General features: G+C 36.8%; 1 protein-coding gene across 6 annotated transcripts; it reads left to right on the plus strand.

Moving 5' to 3' along the window:
- The first annotated feature begins 5,042 nt into the window (after window positions 1–5,042).
- LOC148853782 (spermidine copper dependent amine oxidase 1-like) lies at window positions 5,043–22,287 on the plus strand. Of its 6 annotated transcripts, none has more exons than XR_016113289.1 (14): window positions 5,043–5,592; window positions 7,092–7,201; window positions 7,343–7,648; window positions 8,091–8,203; window positions 8,440–8,770; window positions 8,880–9,095; window positions 9,211–9,447; window positions 9,962–10,147; window positions 15,886–16,026; window positions 16,195–16,463; window positions 17,309–17,390; window positions 18,384–18,518; window positions 21,898–22,023; window positions 22,089–22,287. XR_016113289.1 is itself a non-coding variant. In XM_088986329.1 (13 exons), exons 1-12 carry the CDS (start codon window positions 5,361–5,363, stop codon window positions 18,501–18,503), a joined length of 2,343 nt encoding a protein of 780 aa, XP_088842455.1. In that variant the 5' UTR covers window positions 5,043–5,360; the 3' UTR covers window positions 18,504–18,518; window positions 19,986–20,630. The 6 variants fall into 6 exon arrangements, 2 of the variants coding, with proteins under 2 accessions (XP_088842455.1, XP_088842453.1); XR_016113291.1 differs by having other exon boundaries at window positions 22,122–22,287; XR_016113292.1 differs by having other exon boundaries at window positions 22,126–22,287.
- The last annotated feature ends 399 nt before the right edge of the window (window positions 22,288–22,686 follow it).

Raw genomic sequence — 22,686 nt, forward strand, 5'->3', positions numbered from 1 at the left:
AATAATGGTCCTATTTTGTGTTTTATAAAAGCCCTTGGCTTTAAATTCTCCTATCAGTAGTCCCTCCTCCTGCTGCAGATTTGAGGGTTATTCATTAGGACTGTATGCCATTTAAGAGGTGGCTCAATTGGTATGTTAGTTGGTCTATTTCAACATGACATAGACTACTTGATTCCCACAACCATCAATGTTGAAAAAGGGGGGATATTAGTGGTGTGTATCACCAAATAAAATAGTAAAAGAAAAGAAAAGAAAAAAAGAGTTGTATATTGTATCCGATTGTTCAAATTCAAATTCGAACCCATTAAGGGAGTATTTTGAATCCGCATTGTTTATAATTAGAAAGTTGTGTTTATTGATAAATTTGGTTCCAAAGTTGTGTTTTTACTAAATTGTCATATGTTCAAGTTTAATATAATTATTTTTAATTTATTTTGTTCATAAAATACAACATTCAAGTCATTTTCATTTATTTTAAAGCTAATATATAATATTTTAGTCATTTTTAATTCAATTTATTTATACCATTCAATATTTAATTGTAATCTGAACTCCATAAGCAAATCAACTTTGAATATGCTTATATCCAATTCGATTCAATCCCTTCCCAGCGTTATTCTCATTAATCAAAATCGTCAATAATGTGCCGGTATAGCAAAGAAACAAGTCATCTATAAAATAGATGACATGAGCCCCCACATCCAGCAGGTCCATTTCTTTTGTTTATTTGCTTTGGATTCTTCTGCGGGTTGGGTTTGATACAGTTTTGGCTCAACCGATTAAACCTGACCTGTAGTCAATCCAACGCGATTAATTGGAATGGGTTATTATTAAGCTTGCCCGGACTTGCCCCATGATTAGTACCATTATTTTTCGAAAATAGAAGACTAACACTGCGTAATTAAATATACAATGCGTTATGTTTGGTGCTGGCCAGATTCGACCCGATTAAGCTGACTGACCCGATCCCTGTATGATTGGTGAAGGCAGGCTTTCACTTAGCCCGATCCGCCGACGTCCCTACTTTACAGATGTATAGACGACGGGGATTGGAGTCATCAGTCTCAACCAAGACATTAATCCACTTGCACATGTGGGTGCTGAATCAGCCATGGCGAGTTGATATTCTTACAGGAACCAAAAAAGTTCCATCCATGAAGACAAAATTATAGTTAACACATGAAATCATCACCACATAATGTCATTAGAAAGGTTTACGGAAATAAATTATAGAATGGAGCAACCCAAGTGGATGATGTATGGCAGAGGGTCCATCCATGACATGCCTAGTTAATATATTGGTATGTCACATGTCAGGTTCTTCATGAACATGCCTGATGATGATGATATTTCATGTATGTAGCCAATGATAACTGACTATATAACGACTCAGCAACAGGATTTCCCTCACTGTCACAGCCTTTTGCATCTTATACGGCATTATTTATAATTTATGGGTATCGATGATGTTTAAATTTTATAATTTATATATGCGCTTTGAGTCAATCAGGTATAATGATTCTGTTGAATGTTGTTTGAATGCTCAGTCTACGCCCACAGCATTGTAAATTTGTAATCTATGGGGGGTTTCCTTTGCTTTTTAATTTTGATGGATTGTAATTAAATCAATGTGAAATGAGAATTCAAGAAAGGGACATGTAAAATTAGGATACAATTTACAAATTTAAAAAAATAGATAAGTATCTATTAATTTTCACAAGCCAGCCCAGATGTTCGGCCTGGCCCAGTTGGCGACTGCGCTTAGGCTCGGGGTGTAGGCGGGGCCATGCCCGGGCAGGCGTCAAAGCTGTTAATGCCCTATAAAAACCTGGTCCGGGTCTGGCTTGGGCGAGCCCATGATCATCTCTATATTGTATTTGTTGCTATCTCTATTCAAGGTTCTTAGTATCGGTACAGTCCGATACGTTAAATTGGGCATATCGGATTTTGTATCAATATATTTTGAATTTTCTTTAGGCTACATTTGTTTATAGTGTAAAACCACATTGATGTAAAAACCTACTCTGATTTGATTTTGTTGGTGCTTGTTTGCAATGTAAATCAATATCAATGTAAAATTCTACTCACGATTTAGATTTGTTGATGTTTGGATGAAACAGAGCTTTATATTATAAATCGATGTAAAACACTAAAACCTCATTTATAGTAGAGCTTTACATCAATGATCACATTTTTTTGAAGCTCAACGTTTCAGAGATTTTAGATTATTTGGTGTGAAACTCCATCCATGGACTTTTATATCAATGAGGTTTTACATTGCAAACAAACGCAACTTTAGTTTTTCTTTCAAACATGTTGGGAGGGGGGGTTAAAGGCATTGGCAATTCCTTGAAATAGGTCTTACCCCAAAATTCCCTTTATTTTGTGTATTGCTGACCCATTGATATGATACCCAATATGTATTTATACTTTAAACCTTGCTCTTATTAGGCTCAGTTTGGAAGGAGTACAAATATAAACTTGTAGAGTGTAAAAACTTGTATTTTGTATTATTTTATATGTATTTATATGGTATATATTTGTATTTATACTGTTTCAAAACTGAGCCACAATAAAATCATTTAGGCTCCATTTACCAAGAGTGTAAATGCAAATATGTACACTTTATAGTTTATACACGTAATCTCCATTTGTATTTGTGTTCTTATCAATTGGATCCTAGGATTAATTATCTAAGGGTCCTTTTGATTTGCCGTTGGAATTGGAATAGGAATCAAAATCGTTGGAAATTGGACTAAGACAATAATTGAAATGAAAATTTGCATGACCATAAATGAAAATGGAATTCTAATTTTGCCCAGCCAAATAATTAGAATCAATACATTTCAATTCCAATTCCAATTCCAAACCTTATTCATTTGATATACAGTACAGATAGATAGAAAATATAAAGTTTTGCATTCCATATATTTATATTTATACTTCCAAAATGAGCCTTAATTATCCGAACTTATAGTAAAAGACTTAATCCCTTTATGGCCTAATTTGAAGCAAGGGCAATTTTTTGACATAAATATCAATAAAAGATAATATTTTTATAAAATAACTAAAATAAGATAAATTATTTTGAAAAATATCAATGAAGGGCAATGATACCTTTCATTGTCTTCCTTTGCCCTTCCTCTGGTGATGGAGGCCGGAATTCCCTTTCTGAACCAGTGAAGGAAAACCGAAACACGAACACGATTGTCTCCGCTATGCCACGAACACCTTAAATCTAACGGTTGATATTCACGATTCGCATTTGTTTTCTGATGCGTGCTACATGAAATCACTACTGTTTTACAATGCATTACCTGTTTCTGTCTCTGACCATTGCAGCGCCACGACTATTCATTTTTCGTGGGAGAATTTTCCACCAAAACTCTTTTGAAATGCCTGAAATTCTCTCTCTCTCTCTCTCTCTCTCTCTCTCTCTCTCTCTCTCGTTTAATAAAGAAAGGTCTGAGACAAAAGCATCCGGTCTGTGAAACCAGTACCAGGCGGCAGGACGTCGTACTCTTCTTCTTTCCCCCTCTCCATTTGGTTTGGCTATGAGCAATCGTGGAAACCCTACGAATGATCCTGAGTATTCGGGCATTGTAGGTGGGGTTCCCTTTGCAGCTTTGCTTAGGTTTCGTTTGAAGTTTTTTCATGTGGGTGTTCGAGCTCTGAAGACCTGGATTTCTCTGGAAGCAAGAGATGGGTGGGTTCTTATATGCTTGAATCCTTGAAAACTTGACAGGATGTTTGGATTTGAAGTTGGGAATGGGTGCATTTTCTGTTTCAGCGCTTCCATTGAAGATGCCTGGCCCACTTAACATACGTTTTTTCTACTAACAGCTCTAGATGATTCTTGTTAACGTTGAGAGCAAACTTCAAACGGGTCAGATCGTTCAACTGGTCGATGGTGCTATGCATTAATGAGGAACATATGTGATTACATTGTTTTGGACGGCTCCGCGGTTGGCTCCGATTCAGTTGTGAGGTTCAGTATGAATACAAACGCAAAGGAAGGCGATGAACAGTGTCATTGCCCTTCCTTAATATTTTTCAAAAAAGCTTACTTATTTTATTATTTTATAAAAATATTATCTTTTATTAATATTTAGGACAAAAAGTTGCAAAACCACTATAATTTATTCAACTTGGAAAGGACAACTAATAGCCTTTGTTGGCACATGAATCGTAGGCTTAGCTTAAGCCTAGATGGCTAGATATAGCCTTATTTAATTACCAAAAATAAGAAATAGCCTTTTTTAATATTTTAGTACAGATTCCCATCTATGATCTATATTGTTTGTTAAATTTACATATTTGCACGTTAACATATTATAAATTATTTTTAATAAATTCTGAATGCATCCTCATTCAACAGCACATGATGATGGATTATGCTACGGTAATAGACTAATAGTTGGGTCAATGGGTTGGGATTTTTGGGGCCCCGGGGAGAAGAAGAGGAGCTCTTTACTTTTGGAGCAACAAATGTAAAATTTAAAAGTACAAGGGGCCGATATAACATTTTTGATGCAAGGTCTTTTCTTAAAATACTTAAATTTGTTGGGCATTCTAGAATATTTAATTTCTTTATTGACATAAATACAATGTTTTTTTCTGACAAGTAGATGCTCCTATCAGTCTATCACTAGTCACGCTACTCCCCGAGTGGCGAGTGCGGAGTGCTCCCATATCTCCATAACTCCATTACTTCAGAGTATTTAGTCCTGGTGAGTGGTGATAAGCATAACACTCGAAAAAATAATAAAAAAAAAAACGAAAAAACAGGATATCCATCCCCAATTTCCCATTGAAAGAGAAGCATCAAATATTACGCTACACTACTCCTATTATAAAAAGCTACATTTGTGACAATCAGACGCCCAGGCATCCAAAATAGATCCTTTTGCCATCCTAATTGTGGATCGTTAAAAAGGAATCGATCTACCTAATTCCATCCCAGCCCTTGAAAGGAAAAAACTAAAGCTTGTGCGACCGGCACGTGAATTTATCTCCATCGTCCTATAAATTGGACTCCTAGAAATTTCATCCATCCCGAACAACAAGGAAACTGTTTCGGAGTCCTGGCTTCCGAATCCCTTGGTGGCGGAATTTGTACACAGAGCAGAACACAATCTTATATTGCAGTTGCGATCTTCTAGGTTGTTCTAAATCAATAATCCAAATAACGATTATTTAAGACAGTCAGCAACGACGGTGTGAGATAGAAGGGAAGAGGGAGAGCGAGAGGGAGACCGGGTGGTGGTGGAAGAGATTGGTTGTCCTGAGATTTGCTGTATGTCAGTAGATTGCAGCGGGAGCTACTACGGCGGTTTTGGTGAGCTTGCAAATCCACTACAATGGCCACAACTGAGGAAAAAGCGACGTCTTGCTGCATTAGCGATAAACCTGCTGCCGTGCACCGAAAAGCAGCTGTTTCTTCAACTACAGTAGCAGACGTTGTTCAGGATTGGAGTGTAGACAATGTTGATGGGAGTGACGATCAGCGTCACAAGAGAGGTGTCATGACGACGTCAGTGATTCGCCCCGTTGATTCTCTTCCTGAGTCGTCAGTAAATGCTTCCTCGAAGGGTGATCTGTCTTTCTTTTTCCCTCTTTATAACTTTGATCTTGATGAGCTACATGTACATGTTCTTTTTCTCCTTTTCTCTGTTGCATGGAATAATTTTCTCTGTTTTTCCTTCCCGTTGAGATTGTTTTGCGCATCTGATGGCCAGTGATTGTTGTGAAATTGCTGTCAAAAACAAAGGAAAGTAGGACTATTGTATTGAAACTTTAGCAAAAGCCATATTGTCTTCTTTGTTGTCGAGTGGTATCTTGCATGGACAAATTGCCTTCTAGGTTATGATGCAAGTGTTCACCTGAATGGTTCTTGGAGTCTAGATTTAATTATTGACAGGGTATAGTGATATGATTTGAGCATCTGGCGTGTTCCATGCTTATAATATGTAGTTTCAAGAGATGAGAAAATTCTTTAAATGTTTTTTTTTTCTGGATTTATTTCTTTGTTTTATTTGCTTTCTTCAATTTCTTGTGTCTGTTCATTCATAATTTATTTTTTCACAATAGCAATACCAACCTGTACCTACTGTTCTACTACTGTCTATGCCATGAAAAATATTTACCGCCAATTATACTTTTATTTTGAAAAAAGATGCAAGATTCTTTTTAGATATAATGGATAAACAGGGAACATCCGAAGGTCACAAACTGCAACTTGCAGAGAACTAATAGACGTGTAATGCCAATTTTAAATTCGACTTAAAGTTTTTAATGTAAACTAGGGCCCAAAGTGAGTGTTGGAATTTGCATGGATTTAGCCGACATTTTTTTACCGATAGTACCTTATTGGTTGAAGGGCATGCTTGTGTATTATTTTCTTGCATTTGATTAGGAAATGAGTGATTGATAGGCTTGATGTTAATTTCAATGAATCCAAGACCACATGATTCATCTTATTCTATTCCTACCAGTTCCCTGCCGGGTCAAATAATAGTTCTATTACATTATGCATGCCTATTGAATGCTTGAAGACATCATCATCCGTAAAAGTGCATATAGCCTCTTCAAAGTGAGTTACCATCATCTTATGTTGACATTATGATTATTTCAAGTTGTCATTGAACTTCATTGGTAAAAGGAAAATGGTTGTACATTATGTAAACTGAAAACCAAGCATCATACTGAGGTTAGTTCAGGGCTCCAGTGCAATGTTGATAGAAGCCTGACCTTTTGATTGTTCTTTTTCATCTGCCTTCTCATTTCCTGATGTTAACATAAATCCTTTGCTCCTTATTATTCATCTTCTTTTGTACTTGTGAGTTCTATGTTGGTATTTGTGCATCTTCAATATTTATTAAAGAAAACTAGGGAAATTTTGATGACCTTTTTATGCAAGTTTGAGGCATAAGTATGCCCTATATTGGATGCTTTCTGATTAGCTACTTGATGTTTTTCCTAGCTTCTGTTTTTACAGACATTGGATACTGCATGTATTGTTTTCTTTGTGACTAATTTTCTGTTGCTTTCTATGCTCTTCTCCCTTCTTTTTCATCTTCATGATTGTACAGGTCTGCAAGTCATGATGAGGGCTCAATCCAGCCATCCATTGGACCCTTTATTGGCTGCTGAAATCTCTGTAGCAGTGGCAACTGTCAGGGCTGCTGGTGCCACTCCTGAGGTTATTTAATACATCTTATTTATTTTTGATATAGGTTTAGAAAATAATATGGCATGGAATGATACTTGGAGCTGAATTTGGAACCTATTCTTATACTTATTTTAGGTTCATTGTAATGGGTTCCTTTCTCTTCATTTTCAGGTCAGAGATGGCATGCGTTTTATTGAAGTTGTTTTATTGGAACCAGATAAAAATGTTGTTGCGTTAGCAGATGCATATTTCTTCCCTCCATTCCAACCATCATTACTCCCCAAAACAAAAGGTGGACCTGTTATTCCTAGTAAACTTCCTCCAAGGCGTGCTAGACTTGTTGTATACAATAAAAAATCAAACGAGACAAGTGTCTGGGTTGTCGAACTATCTGAAGTGCATGCAGCAACTCGAGGTGGACATCATAGGGGGAAAGTCATTTCATCACAAGTCATTCCAGATGTTCAACCTCCCATGGTATGTAATATTTCTTTGACATTTTGTTGAACCTGCTGAATGTTTACTAAACATTCTCCTAGAAAAACCCATGAAGACTGATTGTGGTTCTATGGCGGACTAAATTTAAGTTTTTGGATCACTTGGTGGATTTAGTTGAAGTTTGATCAATGACCTTTTCTTTTATTTCATTTTCTTTTGTTTTCCAAAAGAAGGTAGTTAAATTTATTTTAACATTATTTACCGACTCAAAAAACATCATTTACTAACTCAAAAAACATCATTTACTAAAATGGTTTCCACTATTTCTAAAGATAGAACTACAAATCATGGGATAATGACTTCATTTATGCTAAGTGGGATTTTTTTTTTTTTGCTTTCCCTAAGATGCTTCTAGTTTCCTGTTAATTAGATATACATCCTTAGAATCTCTATTTCATTTTTTATTGTTCTACATCTGCAGGATGCTGTAGAGTATGCTGAATGTGAAGCTGTTGTTAAAGACTACCCTCCATTTCGGGAGGCGATGAAGAAGAGGGGTATTGAGGATATGGATCTTGTGATGGTAGATGCCTGGTTAGTCAATTCTGCATCTGTATCTTTATTTATGATACACTGTAAGTCAAGGTGCAAGTGGGCAGGGTGCAGGCTGAACATTCTGTTGGATTTTAAATGTCCCCAAGTTCAGGCCTAGCTTGGTGTGCTGGCTATTCATGGGAATCAAAATTTACACCTCTAGTTTGTGAGAATATGTTGCTAATATAGGATTTAATCTTTTATTTATGCTTTGGACTGTAAATTGTTTCCTACAGGTGTGCTGGTTATCATAGTGAGGCTGATGCTCCTAGTCGCAGGCTTGCCAAACCACTCATCTTTTGTAGAACTGAGAGTGACTGCCCAATGGAAAATGGTTATGCTCGTCCCGTTGAAGGCATATATGTGGTTGTTGACATGCAAAATATGGTGGTAATTAAGTTTGAAGACCGGAAGCTTGTTCCTCTACCTCCAGCTGATCCATTGAGAAATTATACTCCTGGTGAAACACGAGGAGGTGTTGACCGAAGTGATGTGAAGCCCCTGCAAATTATTCAGCCTGAAGGTCCAAGCTTTCGTGTCAATGGGCACTTTGTAGAATGGCAGAAGGTACATACTAGCGTGCCCATATAAATTATTATTATTTACCATTTTACCTTTCTCCACTATGTTTAAGGCCTTAAGATGAGATGCATCTTTATATTTTGGCTGGTTGCAGTGGAATTTTCGCATTGGTTTCACTCCTAGGGAAGGTCTGGTTATCTACTCTGTTGCATATATTGATGGTAGTCGAGGTCGGAGATCTGTGGCCCATAGGTTGAGCTTTGTTGAGATGGTAGTTCCTTATGGAGATCCAAATGCGCCACACTATAGGAAGAATGCATTTGATGCTGGGGAAGATGGCCTTGGTAAAAATGCCCATTCTCTTAAGAAGGTGCAATTACTTATTTTATGCTTTGCCTTCGGTTGGAACATTGACGCTGTCCACCTTTTTTCAGCCATGAAAATTGTTATTATGAGAAATATATATTTTTTATTTTTTTTGTCAGGGATGTGATTGTTTGGGTTACATCAAATACTTTGATGCCCACTTTACAAATTTTACTGGAGGTGTTGAGACAATTGAAAATTGTGTCTGTTTGCATGAAGAGGATCATGGAATCCTATGGAAACATCAGGACTGGAGGACAGGCTTAGCAGAAGTTCGGAGATCTAGACGGCTAACGGTGTCTTTTATATGCACTGTTGCAAATTATGAATATGGATTCTTCTGGCACTTTTATCAGGTAGGTTATTTCTTTGTTTCAGTTAAGCATGTAGGTAATTTTTGTTTTATTAAATGGTAGTTATTAGGGTGTAACCAACTTGAGCTTTTATGCTGTGTAAAATATCCCTGTTTTCTTCCTTTTTTTATTGGTTAAATGCCTATTAGGTAGGTCTAAGGTTCAAGGTTGTAACTGATGTATGAAGTATATGCTGATAAGAGATGTGGGAAAACCACAAAAAATTTATTATCTTTACGAGTGTTAAATTGTTAGCTCAAAGAAAACCTTAGGTTGTCAATGGATATAATGAATTTTAACATCAGTTCTACTTAATTTGAACCTCATTTGTTTTTTTTTTTTCTATTATATTTTCTTTGAACTTAACGGTATTTTAGCTTTGGTGTTGAACATTTTCTGAACCTGAAATTCTATTAAACATTTAAATTATGACCTTGTCTTGATCAAATTCTGCACTCTACTAAAAGTTTTAGTTTGCAATACTTGTGAATTTATTTGTTACACGTTTTGGTCGCAGGATGGAAAAATTGAAGCTGAGGTTAAACTTACTGGAATTCTTAGCCTGGGAGCATTGCAGCCAGGAGAATCAAGAAAATATGGAACAACAATTGCACCAGGGTTATATGCCCCAGTTCATCAACATTTCTTTGTTGCCCGTATGGACATGGCTGTTGATTGTAAGCCTGGTGAACCATTCAATCAGGTATACCCACAAAACTGCATTTATTTCTTGTGGAAAAATAAAGAGGAAGAGAAGAAGAAATGAAGAGGGAGAGAAGAAGAAATACTTCTGTATTGATAATGTGTTGATAAAACATGTTGAGCATACAACTTAAATAAGAAAAGATAGGAGAGACAAACTCCTAGGATCTCTCTCAATTATTCCTAGAATCTCTCTCAATTAGGTATTGATTAAATTTTTTCCTTAATCCTAGGATATGACTTTCCTAATTTTATTCAAATCTAATCTTTCCTAAATTTATTCAAATCTGTAATCAAATCAAATCTGTAATTAATCAAATCAAATCTTTCTAAATTTGCCGCAAATTATATATTTCTTAATTTTCCGCAAATCATATCTTGCAGACACTCCCCCTCAAGTTGGTGCAAAGATATCTATCATGCCCAACTTGCTAACTTGAAGTTCAAATGGCTGTCTCAACAAGCCCTTAGTCAAAACATTTGCAACTTGCTACGTGGTTGGTACAAACGGAGTGCAAATTATTCTTTCTTCGAGTTTCTCCTTTATAAAGTGTCTGTTAATTTCAACATGTTTAGTCTTGTCATGTAGAATCGGATTATGAGCAATGTTGATAGTTGCTTTGTTATCACAATACAGTTTCATAGGAAAACTCACTGGTCTCTTAAGATCTGCTAGCACCCTCTTTAGCCAAAGAACCTCACACACTCCTTGACCCATTGATCTGAATTCAGCCTCAACATTACTTCTAGCAACTACACTTTGCTTCTTGCTTCTCCAAGTAACTAAATTGCCCCAAAGAAATGTGTAGTACCCTGAAGTTGACCTTTTATCAGTGATTGAGCTTGCCCAATCCGCATCTGTATACACTTCAACCCCTCTCTTCTCATTTTTCTTGAAGAGTCATTTTCCTGGTGTGCCTTTTAAATACTTAAGAATTCGATACATAACTTCAAGATGTTCTTCGTATGGGGAGTGCATAAATTGACTCACCATGCTCACAACGAAGGCAATGTCAGGACGTGTATGTGACAAGTAAATCAATCTTCCTACCAGCCTTTGGTATCTACTTGCATCTACTGGAACCCCATCTTTAACTTCTCCGAGTTTAGCCTTAACTTCTATCGGAGTGTCTGAAGGTTTGCATCCACTCATTCCAGTTTCTTTCAAGAGGTCTAGAATATATTTTCGTTGCGAAACCATAATGCCCTTATTTGATCAAGCCACTTCCATTCCAAGAAAGTACCTTAGCTGGCCTAAGTCTTTAATCTCGAATTCCTTGGCTAAGCTCTGTTTTAGTCTGCTCATCTCTTCAATATCATCTCCAGTCAAAGATTATGTCATCAACATAGACAATCGGAACCGATACCTTGTCTTTGGTGGATCTTTTTGTGAAAAGAGTATGATAAGATTGCCCTTGACTATATCCTTGACTTTTAACGGAACCTTGTGAATCTTTCAAACTCGGCTCTAGGAGACTGTTTAAGTCCATATAGAGACTTTTTTAGCTTGCATACCTTAGTTCCAAACTTCTCAATGAAACCAGGTGGAGGTTCCATATATTCTTCTTCTTTCAAGTCTTCATTCAAAAAGGCATTCTTCACATCCAGCTGATTCAGTGGCCGGTCAAGGTTAGTTGCAACAGATAAGAGTACGCGAACTGTATTTAGTTTCGCCATTGGAGAAAAGGTCTCAGAGTAGTCCACTCCATACGTTTGAGTAAAGCCTTTAGCTACTAGGCGAGCTTTATATCTCTCCAAGGATCCATCTAAGTTGTACTTTAGAGTGAACACCCATTTACAACCAACAATGTCTTTCCATTCGGCAGATCCACTTTCTCCCAAGTAGCATTCTTTTCCAAAGCTCTCATCTCCTCAAAAACAGTTTTTTTCTACTCAGGAACATTTAGAGCCTCCTGGATATTGTTAGGAATGGATACACTAGACACTTGTGAAATAAATGCACAATATGAAGGTGAAATATTTTTTGTAAGATACAAAATTTGACAAAGGATGCTTTGTACAAGACCTAACACCTTTCCTAAGAGCAATGGGAAGATCAAACTGACTAGAAGAATTAGAATTACCTGGAGGAATATTTTCAGGTATTTTTGGAGAATTATCATGGATTTCATGATCCACCCTCAGATCAGATTCTTGTTGATGTTGCGGAATAGTGCCTCTCCTTTTCAGTGCTAGATGTTCCATTGAATATATAAGGCCTTTATACTGTTTCACACGCATCTCTATTGTTTCAGCTTTTTTATTTTGAGATGGCATCACCGAAGGTTGTTCATTTTCAATATTTAATTCATTTGTTTCCACTGAATCTATATTTTCTACTTCACTTTCTTTCGGTGACTGGTTGTGAGGAATACCATTATGGACAAATTCAAACATTAAATCAGAACCATCTAAAAGACCATCTTCACTAGTGTTGCTCTCCCCCTGAAGATGGAAGTGTTTGTAATATGAAGTTCCTTCAAAGAATGTGACATCCATAGTCACAAACATCTTTTTCAAAATTGGATCAAAGCATTTGTAACCTCTTTGATTAGTGGGATAGCCTACAAAAATACATTTATGTACTTTGGATCAAGTTTTGAACGTTTAGGATCATGGTTATGAACAAAGGCCACACTTACAAAAATTTTTAAGGAAATGTTTGTCACTAGCCAAGAGTTTGGAAAACAGTCAATGAAAACCTGTATGGGTGTTTTAAAATCCAAAATTCGTGTAGGCAGTCTGTTAATCAAATAAGTGGCTGTTAAAATGGCTTCTCCCCAAAGATATTTAGGAACTTTAGTTTAAAAACTTAGGGATCTAGCAACTTCAAGGAGATGTTTGTTTTTCCTTTCAGCCACCCCATTTTGTTGAGATGTATTATTACACGAATTTTGGTGTACAATTCCTTTCTCAGCAAAAAAATTCCCTAACACATTGTTAAAAAATTCCTTTCCATTATCACTTCGAAAAATTTCAATCTGAGTCTGAAATTGTGTTTGAACCATGTTATAGAAAGTTTTAAACACAGTTTCAGCATCTAATTTCTCTTTTAAAAGGAAAACACAAGTGACCCTAGTATGATCATAAAAAAAAGTAATGAACCAACGCTTTCCAAAAAGAGTTGTTACTCTAGAAAGACCCCGAACATCACTGTGAATCATGGTAAATGGTTTTGATTTTTTATATGGTTGGGACGGAAAAACAGCACGATGATGTTTTGCTAATTCACAAGATTCACACTTAAAACACGAATGATTTTTATTCATGAATAACTAGGGAAATAGATTCTTTAAATATTGAAAGCTAGGATGTCCTAACCGATAATGTCACAACAAAACTTCACTGTCACTAAAAACAGAGATAGAGCTGAAACAAGTTTGTCGGTCTTGCCTTTCAAAGGTTGATCCTTTATTAAAGAGGTAGAGGCCACCATCCAGTTTAGCACCCCCAATCATCTTCCCCGAGGTTAAATCTTGAAATTCACAACAAAAAGAAAAAAAATTAACTCGACAATTATGATTAAGGGTTAGTTTGCTGACAGATAAGAGATTGTATGATAGGTTAGGAACATGTAGAACATATTTAAGGTTTAGAGAAGGAGAAATAGACATAGTTCCTTTCCCAACAACAATGGCAAAGGAACCATCTGCAATTTTAACTTTTTGATTCCCTGCACAGGGTGTATATGAAGAGAAGAATTGTGAAGTGCCGGTCATATGATCAGTGGCACCTGAATCTAATATCCAGGAGTCATTAGATTTGGTACAAGCAATGGCTGCATTGAAAAAATTACCTGACTAGGCTAGAGAGCAGGATGGGTTAGAGTTTCTTAACGATTGAGATTGAAACATTTTATATAAGTGCTTTATTTGTTCCTTTGTGAAAGGAAGAGACTCTCCTTCTGATTTGTTGTCACTGTTTGATTTTTTCTTCCACATTCGGGTATTCAGTTCGAACAGTTGTGAATGATTGTCCAGACCTGAATAGGTTTCCCTAACGGCTTCCCACACATCATGAGCAATCGACAGGAACATGAATGGTTTTTCAACAATAGGATCCATAGAGTTGATCAGCCAGGCGGTAACCATAGAATTTTCAGAACGCCACTGCCTGTACTTTGGATCATCAGTGGCTGGCGGTTTTACTTCGCCATTCAAATAGCTGAGTTTCCCTTTGCCGTCGACCACCAACCGCACGGATTGAGACCACTCAAGATAAATTTTTCCATTCAATTTGTGAATGGTAATTTGAAGAGAATTCTCAGAAAGAGAGATGGCCACTGGTAGCATTTGAAGAGGCTGAACCAGAGCCAACCATGGAGGCCTTAACATTCATGATCGGACCCTAAAGCTCTGATACCATGTGGAAAAATAAAGAGGAAGAGAAGAAGAAATGAAGAGGGAGAGAAGAAGAAATACTTCTGTATTGATAATGTGTTGATAAAACATGTTGAGCATACAACTTAAATAAGAAAAGATAGGAGAGAAAAACTCCTAGGATCTCTCTCAATTACTCCTAGAATCTTTCTCAATTAGGGATTGATTAAATCTTTCCCTTAATCCTAGGATATGACTTTCCTAATTTTATTCAAATCTAATCTTTCCTAAATTTATTCAAATCTGTAATCAAATCAAATCTGTAATCAATCAAATCAAATCTTTCTAAATTTGCAGCAAATCATATCTTTCTTAATTTGCCGCAAATCATATCTTGCCGACATTTCTTTGTAAAATGGATAAAAAGTTCTTCAGACGTAAGTATTTCGTCCTTTTACAATGAGAGCTATGTTTTCTGCCTTTCTAAAGGGTATAGAAATGTTGCACCTGATCCTACATTGAAATAAACCGAGACAAATGTGTTGTTTTCTTTGCCATATTTTGGTTACATGCAGAGAATAAATATTTTATATGTTTTTGTATGCACATTCATTCCCAAAAGAAATTCTTTAAGATGTTTAATGATGTGCTACTCACAGAAACCTTGTACATTATCCTTGTTTTCTTTTCTTTTCTTTGTTTAGGACTTAATCAATTATTAATCCTATAATTAATTATGCCACTATTAATTCTTTCTCGTTTGTATTTCTCTGTCTGATGTGTCCCGACATGCGTCACCAATTTGTGTTCATATACCTTATTGATTATGGAAATAATTCTCAAGAAAAAAAGATTATTGAAATAACTCTTGTGTGTATTGTCTCTAGTGTGTCTGTGACTGTGTAAGGGTGTCAATGGACTGGTTTTGGATTGGACCCTGTCCAGTCCAAAATTAATTTGGACGGATTGGACGGACCAACAAGATATATTGGATTGGATCAATCTGGTCCAAAATATTTATTAAATTGAATTGGACCTGGTCTGTCCATAACAAATTTATATTGGATTGGGCTGGATTAAGCTAATATCTGGTTCATTGATATAAGATAAGAATATATGTGTCGATGGACTGGGTTTGGGTTGAAACCAATCTAAATCAGAATGAATTTGAACAGATTGAATGGTTCAGACATTGAATTGGACCGGTCTAAATTAGTCCAAAAAATTCATTGGATTGGATTGGACCTGCTCCATTTATAGTGAACTCACATTAGACTGGATCAGATTGGACCAAATCCAGTTCAATTGACACCCCTAGCTGTGTGCATGTATCTTTATGGGTTATGTTCTGTGCTTAATGCTATGGAGATACTGTTTCTGTTAAGAATATTTTTAGACATTTTAAATCCTGTTTCTTTAGGTGGTTGAGTTGAATGTTAAAGTTGAGGAGCCAGGGAAGGACAACGTCCATAACAATGCATTCTATGCCGAAGAAGATCTACTCAGATCAGAATTGCAAGCAATGCGCGATTGCAATCCTTTAACTGCTCGCCATTGGATTGTAAGACATACTTTGTTGATGTTGTTTTTTTTCATTGACTTTCAAAAATCTGCTTGCCTACTGCTTGTCTTTTCTGATTATACTCCAGTTGGACTCATGCTGCTGCAATTTTTTCTTTGGCATCAGGATATTATTGTTTGATTGTTTGTGCATTCCTTCATGTTTCAGGTCAGGAACACAAGAAGTGTTAACCGAACTGGCCAACTAACAGGATATAAGCTTGTCCCTGGTTCTAATTGTTTGCCTTTAGCTGGTTCTGAGGCAAAATTTTTGAGAAGAGCTGCTTTCTTAAAACATAATCTCTGGGTTACGCCTTATTCACGTGATGAGATGTATCCTGGTGGAGAGTTTCCTAATCAAAATCCACGTATTGGTGAGGGATTGGCTACATGGGTCAAGCAAGATAGATCACTTGAAGAAACTGATATAGTTCTCTGGTTGGTTCCACATATCCTTTTCAATGTTGAAAGCATATTTATGTTGGACACAAGCAAATATCATTGTCTCATGTATACATATATTTGCTGGTGCTACAATCTCCATATATCATAACAGTTTTTGGTTTCCTGTTGGTCTGATTATTCAAAATATGTTTCTGATAAATGAATTGTGCTACATGATTAATTTATTAGGATTTATATGATAAATTGTCATTCTTGAAGTGCTTCAATGAAAGTATTAGATTTAACGAAACAAAGTTGCTTTTCGAAGAAAAAAAATGATTAAACCAGTTTAGCAGACAGATCAGACTGGATGGTTGAACCATAAGAATTGAGAACAAGCAGTCAAAATGTTTTGTAGGCTGTATGGTCATTAGAAATGTTGACTTGGTCAAACCTACCTCACATAGCTGTGTTATTATCTATTTTTTTTGTAAGTAATGTGTTATTATCTATTATAACCTATAATATTTATGCTTTTATGCTTTTTTATGTAAAAAAGCTTTAAAAAGATAATCTGGATTTGTTTTATTTTATTTTTTGCAATTTTTATTTGAGCAACTTTAATGGTTGAACTGGATGGTTGGAAGGTTCAACCTGTGACCGAGTAATCAAAGTGGTTTTGGTTTTGCGTCCAGTCCAAGACTGTCAACATTGGATGAAAAACAGTGAAATGAATTACTACAAAATTTGAGGCCCATATTGTTTCTTGTATTTTGGTTGTGCAACTTGACTTTATTATGTGCTTTTTGTTGTCTTCCCAAAAAAGTTGTGCACTTTATTGCTGCTCTGGCTTGACGCAAGTGTCATTGTGATACCTATATTCTTGTGCATTGTTGCAGGTACGTTTTTGGAATTACACACATTCCTCGTTTGGAAGACTGGCCAGTCATGCCAGTAGAGCGAATTGGTTTTATGCTTATGGTAATCCACTCATAATTTTGCAACAGAAATTGTGCCTTTTTAATGGTTGCTATATCACTAATTGTTTGTTGGCATTAGAAGTTTGAACATGATTTTTCCTTCCAACTCTATGCTCTAGTCATGGTCATGGCATTTTCTTGGGACATGCACTTTATGCATGCAAATTTTAAAATTAAATAGATCATGCTTATAAATGGTATTGAAGTAAAGTAGGTTTTACGTTGTTAGAATTCTTGCTGTACGGGCACTTCTAAAGATGTTATATGCTGAAGGAAACATATTTAAAACAATGCACCAAAGTTCCTCCAAATACACCCAAAATGATGAGTGGACTGGTGGTGCTAGGAGCTAGATATCAACACCATCTACACAATAATAGAATTTTAGTGCACAAAACTGCATTGACCATTTGTTTGTTGGCATTGGTTATATAATCTGTTGTGAGAAATTTGTTGGATTCATCATTCTAATAATGTTACGGGAAAATCTATTAATGTTGGAGCTAATTCCTTGTTGAGGTTCATCGTTCAAGAAGAAATGGTTTGCAACAATTCTAGCTATCTTGCCAGTCATTCTATTTTTAGTATTTCAACTGTTTCTGGATCTCTTGCATATTTCTCTAATGGTGGGGTATGCTATTGACATCTTTAATATGGTTTGTCTTAATTTGTCCCCAAAGCCATAAAATCTAACCTTTGATAACTGATTTTTTGGTTCGAGTTTGGAAGTCTGGGACTCATAGACCCCAGTGATATTGTTGCCGCAACGTTTGTGTATAGACTACCTCTGTATGTATATACATCACGCACAGTGTAAGGAAAATTTCTTAAATTTGTACATCTGCACACAGTACACATGTTTTTCTTTATCTGCTTGCTTGTTCGTGGCCATATCGTTGAATTTAAATGATACGATTATTTGCAGACAAGTCTTGATAGTTGAAGCTCCAAAGTTTTATTAGCCTGCCCTTACATTGGTATTTTTGCATGCCAGCCCCATGGATTTTTCAATTGCTCTCCAGCAGTGGATGTCCCGCCGAATGCAAGTGATTTGGATCTCAAGGACAATATTGTGACAAAGTCGATTCACACTGGATTGCTCGCAAAGCTCTAAAAAAGGTCGCTGAAGGTGGGTTGGTTCCGATTTGATTCAGTTTCTTGTTAACAATATAAACAATCGTTCAGTGGCCTCCCAAACTCAAGTTTTACTATCTTGAACATGTATTGGCTTTTGCAGTATGTTGTTGAACATTATTCAACTTACTGATGGGCTCAGGCCCATACCTTTTGGAATGACGTTGATGGGAATTGGTGGTAGTTTTAGAAGCTTTGTCAACCGGAATGTCTTAAAAATTACATGATAACCATGATTTTGTTGAAGAGATTCACCACTAACAACTAATTGAGTAATTCATCTAAACATTGTTGGGGAATGCTAGCCGTAAGCCCAATCAATGTAATCTTTTTCGAGGGCTCTCGTCAAGGGGTCATGGCCGGTATCTTTGTCAACCCAAAACAATTCAGATAGAAATAGCAATGGTAATGGTACAAAGACATCCTTGCTATTACCATTGCAGACGGCAGCTTTGAGACGCTCTTGGCCAAAATGATATAAATGTTATAAAATGTGAGGTTCTCAAAGAAAGCTGCAGTGATGCAGTCTGCGGGGCGGACTGCACAAGGTTTCGGCCAACCTTTCCCTAGTTCTGGCTGTTCCAGTTCATAATCTTGTATTCTTATGTACTTTCAAGCAAGGTTTAGAATTTTCTTGAATCGGTTTGTATTGGTCGATTATTGTATTGGGGCCTTCCCAATATGCTCCTACAGGGGGTGTATTTGGTTAGGCCATGGTTCAGAGGATAGTCGAGACTTAAACTGATTCTTCTGAATCGATTTCTGTATCAATATTTATAACCTTGCTTCCGAGGCCTGAGCTGTGTAAGTTTTCTCTACGCATCCGTTAAACTGGATTACCAGAATTGAGTCTTTTCAATTGGCGGGGACCTGGTCCAGACTCAATTGATAATAGTTTAAAACAAACTTTCACAGTTCTGGCCGTTTCAGTTCATAATCTTAAATTCTTTTGCACTTCCGAAACCTGAGCTGGGTACCCTAAAAGTGCTCTCCACGCATCCCTTATACTGGATTTCAGAGTTGAGACTTTTCAATTGGCGGAGACCTGGTTCAGACTCAATTGACAATAGCTTAAAAAGGATTGGTAACTAGAATCTATAAACTTGGGTGCGTGAGGTTTGAGGCTTGTGCTTATCCAACTAAGTTGTCACTCAACAGGGAATCTTCCGGGAAAGGAAAAATTGCAAGCAAGAAATTAATAGCCGTTTCCGTATGGGTTGTCTGATTGCAAGTTTTTTCGTCATCTATCTCCTCGCCTCACTAACTTCTTCACAAATCACAGTCTACAGAATGAACCTCTGGTTATGGGTGGGTTTGAAAATTGTAGTAGTTAAACCCATACTAAGCTTTAAGCTTGCCAATGAGCCAATCATCTTTCCTGGTATTGAATCAATAATTCAATGCTTTCGACAATCATATATCCAATTATTCTAACTCAACTTGATTGTGATTTGCGAAGCAGGAGGAGGGGTCGCGTCAAACTGAACAGGGAAAATTGGAATTGATTTCAAGCAAACAATGAGCTGCCTGGGTTCCGTTGTTGTGAATTCCAGGAAGACGAACTATGTAGAATAATTATGTCTGGTCTGGTCCTGAGCCTAACATCCTTGAATATCATGCTTAGGACTGTTAAGGAATTGGATATGATGATCACTATCCACGGGAGTCTGACCGGCGAGTTCTTGCAATGATTGCAACGGTTTGGTTTCCTTCCTAGTAGATGTGAGATGGGTTCTCACATTTTGTTTCTATCCCAATCAAGTGTTTGATGTTTTTGGTTAGAGTCCATAGCCATAGCCATAGGCACCACGGCATACTCACTTCACCTTCCTATGATGCTTCCTGTGTACAATGACCCTTCATGAATCACCTTTCTGGCGTATCCCTAACACACGCAGTTAGCTTGGTCGAGAGAATACCAACCCGGGCGGGCATGCAGAAAACCCAGCAGTCTTGGGTTAATTACCTTCTATGATGTCATTCCAGAATTGTGCTGTTGTAGAACATAGAATTCTTCGGTGTAGTGGTCTGCAAGACTGCAACAGTAATTCTGTATTCCAATATACATTAGTTTAGAATGACAAAATGGGTGGCTTTATCATTGCAAGGAAGGAAGCAGTTTGCAACAAAACTAACATTAATTAATCTGGGTTAGTCAAGAGCTAGTTCCTAGTTCCTAGTTCCTACCTTGTGGACCATTTGCTGATGTGCCTCAGGCATCTGTTTAGTCATTAGTGAGACTATAAGCAGAGTATGAGAGAGTCGTGTGTGTGTGTATTGAGTAGCGAGCGCTTGGTTACTGTGTTAGTTTTGTATTCTAGTTTGTTAGGCCGTAGAGCCGTGTTATATTTGCCGATATCAAGTTATCGACGTTGGAATGTGAAAACAGGGATGGGATGTTGATGTTGGAGTCGGAGACGTTTCAGGGGGTCCCCACTCCAGTGGTACCAATTGGAGTAGTTACAAGCCCATTGCTTGGTTTTGGTTACAAGAAATGAATTAGCTTGATTGGAAGGGGGCTGATCGAAGAAAGGAAGAAACCTTGGTGTTGTATCCAGCAACGAAAACGCCTCGTGTCAGTTTGGTTGTCTAGTGTTGTTGCCTGGTGCTATAGTGTAGCTAGGGTTTGCTTGCCCTATTGCTATTGATTACTTTCTCAACCTCTCTCTCTCTCTAATGGATAGAATTCTTCCTCCCGTATCCCGCCCCAAGAGGCAAGAGGACATCCAAACCTTGTCCTCTTCCGTTGGAATGCAGACCCAAATCATCATCAAAGTAACTAAGTATGTCGTAAGCACGGGCAGATCAACATCGATACATCGTTCTGTTGCTTTACTCATGATCCCACTGTCCTAGCCTACTACGGAAACTAAAATCACTGTGATCTGTGATGTGTGATGTGTGAGCAACACAACACAACTCCAATAGTCTTATTCCTGGCTGTCCTCTTTACATGTGCCTTTCCTTTCCCGTTTTCAGATAATTTTGTTTTCTTCTACACTCTTAATTTATCAGGGTTAGGGTTGGGGTACTTTTTAGTTAACGTGGAATGAACTCTAACTATGTCTAGTAAACAACGACTTGGTGCAGCTTCATGAATGAATAGGGTTAGGGTTGGGGTACTTTTTAGTTAACGTGGAATGAACTCTAATTATGTCTAGTAAACAACGACTTGGTGCAGCTCTTGGAAACTTCGCCCCCGCTAGACATGGTGGAATCTATCCATCAAAAGGCAACGCAACTACTAGGCATGTCTTTTCATGGGTCCTACCTACCCTCAGCTATGGTTTCAATTGAGCATTTCTTGTAAGCTTTTATGCATTCAATTCCAATTGCACCGTGGGATAAAATTCATTCTATATTTTTGTTGCAAGCTAAGGGTTGAATGAAAGTCCTCAGTCTGAGTGGGACCTTTGAAGAGCAGTGGGTTGTGAGCTTTCAATCATAGGACAGGTGGCAACTTCGGTCGACACGGGAGGCATGACGCATCTACTGAACTTGTAAGTCTCAACTCTTTCCAAATCATAGATTTTACATCAATATTTAACTGTCAAATTCTACACAGGGCTGACGTATGTTTCAACTTTCAAATTCCAAGGCAGATCACCTTCGTGGAAGTATAACGGCCTTGCTTTTCTTTTCCCTCTTTTTTCACAACGACAAAGGGGCTGTTTTGATTTTTATGTTTTATCAGCAAGTATGCACATATTTTATACGTAACATTGTAATAATTTTAAATAATGATAATGATTGTAATTTTATCAGTAAGTATGCACATAATGATTGTAATGATATCCAATTTTTTTGGGATATCACAAATATGAAATTATACACAACCTAGTCTATTAGTAGCTCCCTGTTTAGGATTCAGTTCATCCCTAGAAATCTTAGCTTTATTCCAGGGGTTAAAACCTCAATTTTTTTATAATTTTTTTTATATATTTTTTGTTTTTTATATTTTATATTTTATATTATTAATTGGATGTAAATTGTAAAATCTAAATCTAATTACATAATCACATTGTTTAACTAGATTCTTCATTTTGTAATGCTTTATTTTTCGTGCATCTTTTTTTTAGTTTATTTATAAAAGAAAATGTAAGATTTAAATAGAATGAATTGAATGTAGTGAAAAGTAGTAGTTCAATTTATAATTTAAACAT

Source organism: Nelumbo lutea, chromosome 4 (assembly GCF_056320005.1).
Source record: "Nelumbo lutea isolate HS-2025 chromosome 4, American lotus-T2T, whole genome shotgun sequence".
NCBI classification, from domain to species: domain Eukaryota; kingdom Viridiplantae; phylum Streptophyta; class Magnoliopsida; order Proteales; family Nelumbonaceae; genus Nelumbo; species Nelumbo lutea.